Source organism: Nymphalis io, chromosome 2, assembly GCF_905147045.1.
Source record: "Nymphalis io chromosome 2, ilAglIoxx1.1, whole genome shotgun sequence".
NCBI classification, from domain to species: Eukaryota; Metazoa; Arthropoda; class Insecta; order Lepidoptera; family Nymphalidae; genus Nymphalis; species Nymphalis io.
Window position 1 is genome coordinate 6,768,041 of NC_065889.1, and position 12,646 is coordinate 6,780,686.

General features: G+C 30.4%; 1 protein-coding gene across 2 annotated transcripts; it reads right to left on the minus strand.

Annotated features, from left to right (window-relative positions):
- Window positions 1–2,670: 2,670 nt before the first annotated feature.
- Window positions 2,671–11,511, minus strand: LOC126776051 (beta-galactoside alpha-2,6-sialyltransferase 2). Of its 2 annotated transcripts, XM_050498330.1 has the most exons (6): window positions 11,262–11,511; window positions 10,727–11,186; window positions 5,203–5,300; window positions 4,147–4,292; window positions 3,595–3,725; window positions 2,671–3,242 (listed from the first exon to the last, which is right to left on the minus strand). In XM_050498330.1, the coding sequence occupies exons 1-6, from the start codon at window positions 11,499–11,501 to the stop codon at window positions 3,001–3,003; spliced, it is 1,317 nt and encodes a 438-aa protein (XP_050354287.1). In that variant the 5' UTR covers window positions 11,502–11,511; the 3' UTR covers window positions 2,671–3,000. The 2 variants fall into 2 exon arrangements, with proteins under 2 accessions (XP_050354287.1, XP_050354279.1); XM_050498322.1 differs by having other exon boundaries at window positions 10,727–11,511.
- Window positions 11,512–12,646: the final 1,135 nt, after the last annotated feature.

The following is a 12,646-nucleotide window of genomic DNA, read 5'->3' on the forward strand; positions in this document are numbered from 1 at the left end:
TTACATTCTCATTTTTTTTATAATTACCGTTTTTTAAAGCCACGAGCGTTTTCAAATAACAATAATTTATAGGAGTGTATATCGCTCAGTAAAATGATATCGTAAACGTATGCTATTTAGTAATAGTACAAATGTAAATAAAAATATAAACCGATTTTCATTTCTTAATTGAATGTATACTTCATATAATACTTACAATTTCAAATAAGAGTTTAATGTAGACAGTGTACCATCTATATATCTATCATATACCATCGTCCCATATAACTAAACTGAAACCAAAGCAAGAATAATCATCAAAATCTATTTATATCTGAACATACATAAAAATATGTATACAAAAAACCAAAATCCTCCCGGTTTGAAGTTAGCAAAAAAAGTCAACGCCTTTTATGACAATTATTTTCAAGGCTATATAAACATTCGTCGAACACGTATATACATACAATCAACCCTGTGACAAGGATTATTATAAAAATATTCACCGGTGGAGTTATATGCAAGTTCCTCTTCGTGGGTGGCGCACACTTGCCAGTTGGAAGGTGGTATATGGGAGGAGGAGACCGCTGTTAGGGATCTCATGCATCCGTATGAATAAAAAAACGATAAAATCATAAAGAGAAAATAAATTATAATATGTATTCCGTTAAAATAAAGTCACATATATTTTGCATATATTTGAATATATACATACACAACGAACAAAGCAATATATAAATAAAAACCCTGTAATTTATAGTATCCATGCATAATATGTAATTGTCTATTATCTTATGATTATCTATCTCATCATTGGACGAAAGCCAGCTAGAGGGTGCCTAGGCATTAGTCCAACACTTCCTAGTACTATAGCCCGCCATGCTAATTACAAACCTTCACATGATTCCCAATGCCTTATTGTAGCCGAGAAAACTCAGAACCTCGTAAACCTCTTCTAAGAAAACGTGAGCCATTGACCTCATATTCATCTCCAAAAACGCAAAGTCCACGAGGAAAAATACAATGGCTCCAATGTCGCTATAATTTTAAGTAATTAGCAGTTAAAGTACATAATGAACTGTGTACTGCATATAAATAATACGCAAAATACGTCTCAATAAAAAATATAAAGAAGTACAACTTAAGGAAGCATTGCTGTCGTCTCGCTCAGGCGCGTAGAATTACTTAAGGCGCGTTTCGTTACATTATATTTTGATGAAGACGAAAATATTTATTATTATATTGATGTTCTGATTTGAAGGATAAGTAAGTCAATGTAAAAAAAGCAGAAGGGACAAATCATCTTAGAATTCATAGTTGCCGGGACATTTCACATGGTGCCAATAGTCTATAAGTACATTTGTCCACTTACCAAAAGATCTATTTGACCATCTGCCTTCCTGTAATAAATAAATATTTAAATGGCTCGCCATAAAAAAGACGATAACGCGTCTTTACAACACACTACGCACAAGTCGGATGTCGCTAATTCCGTAAGCCCGCACTGAATTACTAATCAATGACACCTAGCACCCATCAGTATTCCGTCAGCACCTATTGACCACTACGCGACGGCAAATCGCTAAAAATATAAGATAAGACAAGGGCATCTCATGGCTGATATAGCCTTACATGAATCTCATAAAAAAACCAAATGTTTGTTCCTGCTGCAATTATTTAAATAGCTATTGTCATAATTGTACAGTCCTAAGTTTAATGCGGAAAACCTTATTTGTTAATTGATTTATAAATAAAACAAAGTTTGTTTTACTTAGAAGGTTTTATTATAGCGAAATGAAATGTGAATTTTATTATCTTTAAGCACCTTTAATTATATCTAGGAAGACAGATTTTTTTAGTTTACTGTATTTAATATATTATTTAAAATGTATATTACAAAAACTAATTAAAAAAAACCATTGCGAATGGCTGACATGTCAAACCTTATTAAATATAAAAGTTTAGCTGCAGTTAAATTAAAAAAAAAAAAACATTTTTGAAATGAAACGCCAACTGCTGATTAATCTTTATAAGATTGTGGTAAAGTTAAGTACGTTGTACAGTAAGTAACAGCATTTTAAACCTACCTAAGATTATTTTGTGTAACGGTAAGGATATTAAACTGGACTTTCTTACGTATGGCAATATAACTTACTTAGATCATCTCGTACTGTAAAAAAACCAGTCTGATCATTTTTTTTTTCGTGTTTAAGTATTGCATTCCTAATATTCTACTGGTCATTATTGTCACAAAATGTTTTCTCATTTATATTATTTATAATTACGGCAGTGTACATAAACATATCCTACGCCAAATAAGAAATCTAAACCTTAAAATAGACCTACGACTTACGTGCAATTTATGACTAATGAGATAATGACCTCGACAAATTAGATCTTGTCATACTTACCGTCTTCCACTTTAATTTAAAAGATATTATAAGTCTTTTTATATATTAAATTATTATTATATTTTAAGTGCCTTAAACAAACAATAATCAGTCGGCAATAAATGATTTATATTTTTATTAATCTAAAAACAGGAAGCACAAATTGGAAATTCTTATGTATTTTTTAAAAGTTAAATACGCGTGCGCTGCAGTTGCTAGTTTCAGGTTATAAGACAATATTTATATTAGTAATAGAAAGATTTACTTTTACAAAACCACTTACGCGATTATTTAAGGGCACAGAATCGGTACATAATTTGGCACATTAGGATGATAGGTAGGTGACCTGACAAGCGATAAACCGATATCAGAATCCAAGCTATCCCTCAAGCCGAGAATAATAGTGCAAGCGTTGCTTTACCAGTAATATTTGTAGTAATATTGTTAGCAAGAAATATTGCTACGGATTACAGTTGAAGAACTGCAAATATTTCGTAAACGATGACTATTTTAGGTGAAGTTATTCTGGATCATAATAGCTAAGTTAATCAAACTCTGCAATGTTACAATTGGTGTATAAGACAATGCCTTTAATACGGTACCAATAGAATTTTAGGTTAAATGTATGAATTTAACAATGGACAGCTTTTATTCCCGGTACGTCAATGAAGCCTCGCTGAAACACGTCAAGATCGGCGTTGTCACTCATACGGTGCGCTAGAGCCTTCTCCTGTGCGAGCGGGTGCCAGGCGCCGAGCGTGCAGCCGGTGTCGTCGCCACTCGCGTGGTAGTGGCAGCGACGCGTTGCATGCACCGACGGTACATACTCGAACATACGAATGCGGTTGCAACGGTGAACGGCGAACCATAATCCTGAACAGCAATAATTACAACTGGTTGTAACAAGTTACGAGTAATTTATTAAATACTTAAATTAACTATTTAGTTTTTTTTCCGATTCTTTCCCGATATAATCTAAATTCCTAACCGGCGTTAGTTTTACATTCAATTTAATCCTGTAGCATGACAATTCAAAATTGAAATATAATATTTTGATTTGGAATCAATAATTTTCTTTAATCATTTATAAAGGAAATAAACCTTTATATTGCGTATTTATCGCTTGTATTATATTTTACACAAACCTAATATTTTTTTGCCATACATTTCATAAGAATATTCTAACAAAGGGAAACAATATTGGAATTGCAAGAGATAACTTCACCTATAAATCCAGAAGATGGTGGATTTCTTCTTAACCGATAAGGCGAAGAATCTTGGAGTACAGTCCACAAATCCCATAAAACTTGGGGGTACAGAAGATGAACATCAGCTCCTGGTTGCGCTTCAAGCAATCTATAACATAAACCTATACATATATGTATATATTTATTATCACATAGACATAAGTTTAAATGAAACGTTGGCGATAAGATTTTTTTATGTTGTATTTGTATAAATACTCATACTTAGTATTAAAAAACAAAATACATTCAAATAAATTAATAACAATTTAAAAACATATTGGAAATACTAACGTCTTTACTTATAAACGTTGCTTAGCGGCTGCTTAAACACTGATTTCGCTCTTTCTGTCATTATTCATTTGACATTCGAAAGAAGAAGATAGATTGTTCGACTAAGCACCCACTAAACAAGATTTATAAATAAAGCCGTAAATATATAATTTAAAGTGATTGACTCTCGGTTTTTATTTGTAAAAACTGAAATATTAATTGGTACAATATGTTACTGTTGGCTTATACCAGGAAATTACTTTTTATAAACTCGAAAAACAGGAAAATCAGGATGGCGGTACCACTCGTCTAGGGGTGACGAATAATTCGCAGGGTCCCATATAATTATAGAAATGTTTTTGTACATGGGATTACTCAAAAATTTGAATTCTGGTTTTGTCGCGACCTGAAAATGATAATGATAAAGTCAATACTTTGCACTCCTAGCGATTTTAATTAAGACCTTTTTTACAATTATATGTATATATTTCATTTGTCTACAATATTTGTTTGTCCTGAATAAAGGTAAACTTATCTAATTATCTTACTTAAAAAAAAATCTTATGCTTAGCAGTGTTATGTCATTGACAAAACATACTTATAGATTTATTTATAGAATTAAAACCCTACTTGAAGTGTATTTTAAGAAACATTATTAATAATTGTAGTATTTATTTTTTATTTGTTTGTATGTTACCACTAATCTTAAAAACAAAGGAACCGATATTTATGCATATTCATATTTATTTCCTCGATCTTCTGTGAAGGCTGTACACCACTGTTAGCGGAATAGGCCACAACATATTCACGGCAATAAAGCCACATAAAACCAACGGGTACTATGAAATACAATACACAATAATTACTCCATCAGAAGCAAAAAAGTCGAAAATTTTCATTTAATAGTCTACTTTTATTGTTATTAAAAAAATGAAAACCTACAGTTAATTATGAAAAGTAAAAACAATTAAAACACTTATTTATGATTAACGGTTATTTTCCTTCATATGTATTAATTATAATTTAAATATTGCAATGTATCTGCATTATGTTATATAAATAACTGACAATTTATCCTGGCTTCACGTGGGTATTAAACATTTATATATATTTATATATATATATAGTAAGTTAGATTATCGTATTTGACAATTAATTTGAAATTATCTCACAAACTTTATGTTAATAACCTAGGGGTTAATTGACCATTTCATTATTTTTCATAGGAATTTAAATGCAAAACATAACATTTCTATACAATATTTACGTTCCGGGATCTTATAAAGCTGAAATATATTAAATATAATCTTAATTACCTGTGAATTAAGTATACGGAATGTAGTCTTAGAACCAACATCTTCTGTGTAATTGTCTGTCGGCGCATTATTGAATCTCAAAACCATATCATGAGAATCTGAAATTAAAATTAATAAATTTACTTAATAGGAGAGCTTTGTGTAAGCTCGTCTGGGCTGGTACCACGCACTTATTACATATCCTACCGCCAAACATAAATACAGAGAAACAGTTACAGAAAAGTTTGATGGGTTACTCGCCCATCTCACCCACTCGTCCCGATACCCAAGGCTAGTAGCACATCGATGATAGTAGCACATGATTTTAGGGGTATTAAATATTTCTTGCAATGCAAGTCTATGAGCAATGGTAGTTCCACTTACCATTAGACAGCTAATTTGCCAGCCTACCAATTTAAAAAATATATTTTAAAATTATACATAATATTTAATGAATAAATTGCAACCGAAACATTATATTATTAGTAGAATACGAGGCAATACAATTGACAATGAAATTGTAAAGAAATTATTAATTCTTTATGTAAGGTAGACACATAGAAATCAAAATATTTACAAGCAATAATCTAAAACGATTCCGTAACTATTGAATAAAATAATTGTAATACATTTTTTTTTCAAGGTCTTTATGTATTCTAATACAATACTGCCCGATTACTGTCTCTGCAATCCTAAGTTTATCATACAAAGAAATAAAGGCCTTGAATGACGATAACTTATTTAATTTTACGCTCCATTACACAGGTTAGGAAACATTGAAATTACCGAAACACCTTTGACGAACAAAAATACACATAATATTATGTTATTATTCATTATATATTAAAAAACCGAACAATGGATGTAAACAAACCTAATTGCGATAAACGTCTGATAATTACAATCTAGTAAAAAGAAAAACCGTAACTAATTATCTACTTACTGAATATACGTTTATTTTTTAACATAAACTTGTCTTACTTGCAATGTTAAAAATGAAAATTTTCAATATTTTACAAAATTTATTCGCTAATTTTAAGTATCATATATGCGATATTACATGAACTTTTTTTGTAAAACTATACAAAAAAAGTTCATATCGTGTAATCAGATCAATTTAAAAGTGTTGTATTGACAAAGTATTTAGTATTATAGGTCACTGTTAGGAATCGTTACCACGTCGAGTGCTATACTAGAACATTACTCGGTTTCTATTCAAGTAATTTTAATCGTTAAATAGTTTTTGTTTGGTAATATTAAGAGATATTTTAAAACTTAAAACTCTTAACTCAAATATCGAATCTTCTGGAAATTAGCAAATATTTGATGAACAATAAAGTTTTTATCAAAATACTATATACTTTATTTACCTTTTTATTATTTTAGGACAACCGACAAACCGTCTTCTGTAAAAAAGAATATGTCATTTGTAACCATTTTATACACCATCAAAGGACCACTAACCACCTAAGATATTGTGTCCTATAACACCGGCTCACAACATGTCCAACATTCGGAGCAGTTTCGGTCGGAAGATGATCGACATGATATATTTATTTTCATTTATTGTAAAAACAATTTTTTTAATGTTACATCTGCGTTCTGTCTACCAAGCATTCGCGTGACCAAAAGAAGATTTAATGCTAGATAACACTGAGCGTAAATGTATATGTTCTGCTTATTGTTTCTATAAAATTTACTCTATAGAGCTGTTGTTAGCGAATACTAATTATTAATTTACTGAAAATAAAATATTTAAACATGATTTGCATAGCATTTTACTAAATCTTTGATTAATTAAGAACCAATATTTTGTATGACGGAAATAAAAAAAATTGCATTTATTGTCTAATTATAAATATCCAACAGTAACTAGTTCTCTACCCATAATACGGAAAATTTATACAATATTTATAATATGTATTAGCTCTTACAAAAGTGACACAAGAAGTTTAATGATTATGAAATGTTCTAAACATTTTTAAACAGGAAATAAAAAAACAGTTAAAATCAAAATTGAACCATTGCCCGGTTTTTTAAAAAGTACATTCATTTTACAATTACATCACATGTTTCTTGTCAAACTTAATTTATTTGCTGCTACTAAGAATTTCTTTAGACAAATACTTAATAACTTATATTGACTGGTCCGCGACTGTTTATTCTTCGAAATGATTGTTAACACTGACTTAATTTAATACTTACTCAATTATCTTTGTTTAATTGTTACGTGCAAATTATTACCTAAAAGTATTTTTTGATTTTTAGTAATGTATATTACATTCGGCTATATGTATACCTACGATGTATCGCGTCAAATATAATTTTTAAATTTATTTCCTTTAAAATTTTCACAATATCCTGTAGTTTTTTCATGGCTAAGGCTACATGGATAATATATGCGCGATAGCAAACGAACTATAAATTATGCACTGCTTATGAACGTGTGGGCTGATGACTTGCAGTTAAGGTTACAATGTACATAATTTATGACCGGTAGAAGAACCAAGTATGGAATTATTGTTTTTTTTTTAATACAACTACGTATTTAGCTTAAAATCTGATTCTATTAAGTTTTCTCTTTACTAAAATGACTGTATATATTAAAATTTTATTTGTATTTTTTTTTAATATTTATAGTTACCTAGTTCTACAAGGTGCATACTGTTTTCTATAATTGAAGGAGAACATAGATAAATAACTTAACTTATTTTTTTTATTGAAACCACTAAAGCTCATCTATAGGTACATATGTACTAATAAAAAAAAATAAAGAAAATAGGTTGACATATAGATGCAAAAAATGTACTGAACCAATAAGTATATTTAAACACAGTAAAATAAAACATTCTTTGTTAATATTTTATCCTTAAATAATCTAAAACACCCAACCCAAAATATGTACAACATTTTATGAACTGGCAAACTTAAACGTCGCAAATCGGTAGTGTAGTGCTACCCTAACACTAAAGGTCTTTAACCATTAAAAAAAAAATTCAAACATGTCACCCTACACTTATACAAACTGTGGGTTTTTCTGCAGGAGTAAGAGGAATTACACATGTTTTGGCCGTGTCCATTGTCTCTTTAAGTCTAAGGTGTGTACTGTGTAGTACGTAAAATAAAAACATATTTCTATAAATCCTTATTGTTTGGAAAATAGAGGTTAAAATTGTATAAATACCAATGCTTATTCCAAGGTGCGTTTAAATTATCGCAGCTTTCGACTAAGGACAAAGACATGTGCAAATGACTAACACAATCCAACTAAAATAATATACCTAAGGACTTTTTTATGAATCATCTTTTGCCGTCTTTACGACATGTGTTTCGCCGTACTTTAAAAATCTAATGGTATTCTTTACATTAATTTATAGATCGAAATCTTTTTCCTACCATTTTAATACCTATTTTTTTTTCAAACAATGTTTTAGGACAAGGAAAAATTTTCTTTTTGTGTTTATGTCACTTTACAAAATAATAAATTTTACATTTAAAAAATCATGTACCGAAATATATCATAGCAAAAAGACATAACTCGACGAAATGTTTAATCTTAGTCACAAAGGATTTAACTTTTAACATTTCAGAAGCATGTATCTGAGAATCAATAACATGTTATATAATTTACTTTAATAAAACGTTGCGTCCAATTTAATAATTTTGTAAGCTTAGTTTCTTAGTAATTAGTAAGAGGTATAAGATATGTATATGTACATATGAGCATATGTCTTACAAGGCTTCGTTATCCATTAATAGTAATGAAAATTAAACCCTGATTAATACTTTCGAGTTATCTCTATAAAGAAAAATAAACGACCGATTTAATGATGGCACTACGAGAAACAATTTCAAACTTCTAAGTTTTTTTTATTTTGAAACATATGAATTATCAACTACAGGGAAAAATAATACAAATTATTTTAAATAATGCAGCAGTCGGTCTAAGAAAATCCAATGATGTGATAAATTTACTTTCCAATTTACCTAGTAGCAATATGTCTTCAGATAAAGACAGAGGTTTTTTCTTAGGTTGACTTTGTATTTTCCAGTGGGAACGCGTGGGTTTTACAGATACAATACAGAGGCGCCGGCTGGTGGCGCCATAACACCGGTTAAACTACCATATCAGCATATCGAGACGTCGTTCCTGCAAGCTTAGATTGCGATGATCATGAATAAATCAAGTGTCGATGCATAATAAAATACTTACATGGTATGATCACTATCTGACCATGCATAATGGTAGCCGGACATAAATTATGGCTGAATTAGACACAGATGAGTATTTATAACATTATCTATAAGAGTACAATTTCAAACTAGACTAATTGGTTCAAACAGTGACAAGCGAAATCATGTGAAGTGGAACAATAAAAAATTTAAACCATTTTAATTCCAGTTACAAAATAAAAGTTGTAAGTAACTGTACATAAAGCCCCGCGTTGTTTTTTTTTTTAATTATTGAATATTTTGGCACTGCCAACATCTTTTAAGATTTTCTGCTCTTGCTGTCTTTCTTCTACAATTTTAATTATTTTTTTTTAACTTTGTTAAATTTAAGTGCCTACTATCCTTGGTACTTAATAATTTAGTTAATTAGGAAGTTAAAACAGACGTAATGACTATTGCTATTAAGTAGTAGTAAGTATCTCGACATATGATTTCCTCATTTATATATTTTTTAATATTTTATTCGTATTTGAACCTTATGAAACTTCCTTAACATATAGTTGATTCATATATTTAATAACAACTATTTCCTATTATAATGAATAGTCGGTAAATAACAAAGGTACCTAGTTGTCTACTGTGATTTGCGACCGTGAGTAATAAGTGAAGTCCCGTGAACAATAATAATTCATGTAATTCGCATACGATTTGGGTCGTTCGTCGAACAGAGCCGCCTGCGCATGTCAATGCGTACACAAAGCAAAGATCCGATACGATAGCTGCACAATACCGGTCGATCACCTACCATCGTACTACCGATCACATCCTGTAGATTATCAAAGGTATATATCATACAATAAGTGGAAGAAAATGCATGAAAATCTACACTAAACATGCAACCAAGTACAGATGACAGATGTGTAACGTCAGATGCGTTTTATTGTCAAACGTTACACTAAGAAACGTTACATTTAAATTCGACCTTGATATTGTACTTTATAAAGAATTTATACTATAAAACCGTCACTCAAACATATTAATTTAAAGTAATCTATCTGTCCTCATTTCAAGTTATTGCTCTCTGCATAACGAGAAACATGAATTAGTAAAGTTTGTAAACCAATGGACTTTGGTGTCGATAACTGTAAAGAAAATAACTCAATATGAAACACTCTTGATATCTGATTCACCTAGCGCATATGATGCACAAAGTTATTTATTAAATCTTATTTAGTTTAATGCTAACGGTACTTTTAAATAAAAAATATACCATTGATTTTTATTGTAGTATTGAATATTATAAAATAGGAATTAGTATTTGTGTTTGACATGCATTAAAAATAGATTGAGATTACGCTAAATTACATCTTACCAATAAACTCTCCTAAACGCGATCCAAGAAGAGCTCCAGCGCTTGTCACAATCGCACATGTATTAAACATACGATGTTTCTGTAACGGGTCTTTCGGAATACTATAACCTAAGCTCGCAAAGGGTTCATCTTCTGATTCAACCGTTCGTACAGCTACTTGGCCAAGAGCGCATAATATTTCCCCTCTAGAAAGCTGCTTGACATACCCTCTATCGTATTTGACATCGTAAGGGTTCTGCGACTCGAGGCCTGATGTAAACACTTTGCTGTCACTCATCAACACTCGATGAAATTCTTTCAACAATAACTCTTTGAATTCAGCAGTTTTCGATTCGCATTCTAATGTTGTCAAATCGTTACAGACGTATTTGTCGCTATCGAACTCCAATATCGCTTTATGTAAGTTAGGGAATCTCGGACTGCCGCGACTCTTCACCACGATGTTATTGGACGGACGAACCTGCGTCCCATATGATTTATTAGACCATTGTAACATTTGACCAGTTTTAAAAGCAACTACGGATCTTTTACGTACAGAATCGACTTTTAGCAACGATACATTTAACACTGTGTTTGAAATCATGTTTTCTGAAAAATTCTCTTGATAACTTATTCCTGATATGCCATTCTTCTGAGGTGTTACATGAGATTTACTAAATAGCCTTTGTTTTTCTAAGCTCATCCAATATTGAGACCATATCAAGTATAAATAACCACACATTCCAAAACAAAGAAGATTGATAAAAATCCAGACTGACATCGCCGCTGCTTTCATTTTTATATCGAACGTAAGTTTCCTTTAAAACCGATCAATTAATACACTTTTTAGGTCTCAATACTAACTACAGATACATTACTAAGTAGTATTTAAATGCTTATATAAAAATACGAAAACATTCACTATGCAAGTCAATGTAAAAGTCAATGGGTGGAGCAATAACAGCTGAGAGACTCGTACAGAAATTGACGCATGCGCTGTAAGAATTGAGGCTTCTGCAGTACAAGGTAATAATAGCTTGGACGTCTAACCACATCTCCACAGGTTGTAAATATTATCTATATTTAGCATCCAGAAATAAAACTGATTTTATAAAACCCTCGAATTGATCTTTTCAAAATAGAACACCAAATCAAACAAATTGATGTAAATAACTCACTCAATTACTGTTAAAAATTCAAATAACACATTTGAACACATTCAACAAATCACAAGACGCGCCAATAATGAATTAATTACTTTACCTTCCACTCAATGGCAGGATTAAATTAGCGCGCGTCTTTTTTTTAACAACGCTGTTGTATGAATCCTAACCTAACCTAACTTCATACACACATATAATAATAGGAGTATAATAATAATAATAATAATAATAATAATAATAATAATAATAGGAGTATAATAATAGGAGGATAAGGAGTTTTTAATACATTAAAAACTCCTTTATGCCAAGCATTCAATTATTATTTTCATATCATTATTAATCAGTTTTGACTCGTTTTAAGCTATTAAATCGGAACACAGGAGACATTGTTGATACAATATATTCTTATAACCTTTAATAGTTGCCCGTAAATAATTATCGGTTGGCAGTAAATAACAATAAAATTGGGCTAATGTGATCGTTATATAAAATTCTAAAAACAAATGTTTGAAAAATGTAGTCAATAAGTGATACACAACATTTAAAAATTAGTTTTCCTTTTTTCGTACAATTTCCTTGTCACAGATAAAAAAACCTTGTTTCATGGATATTCGTAAAAATGATTCTAAAATCCATAATGATAAAGTTTGTCTGCAACAGCTTTAAATGGTCCCCCATGTATTGACAAACTATTGCTAAGGCTATATTAATTTAATTATTTATTAATATCTTAAAATGGTTTTAAATACAGCATAGGTAGAATAAAACACTAATAGTT

Excerpts from the sequence above, each read along its gene's own strand:
- LOC126776051 (XM_050498322.1), bottom strand. The coding sequence starts at position 11,501 with ATGAAAGCAGCGGCGATGTCAGTCTGGATTTTTATCAATCTTCTTTGT. Across the intron at positions 4,293-5,202 it reads TCCGTATACTTAATTCACAG|GTCGCGACAAAACCAGAATT; the intron begins GTAATTAAGATT and ends TATCATTTTCAG. Across the intron at positions 3,726-4,146 it reads GTTTTTCGAGTTTATAAAAA|ATTGCTTGAAGCGCAACCAG; the intron begins GTAATTTCCTGG and ends TTTATGTTATAG.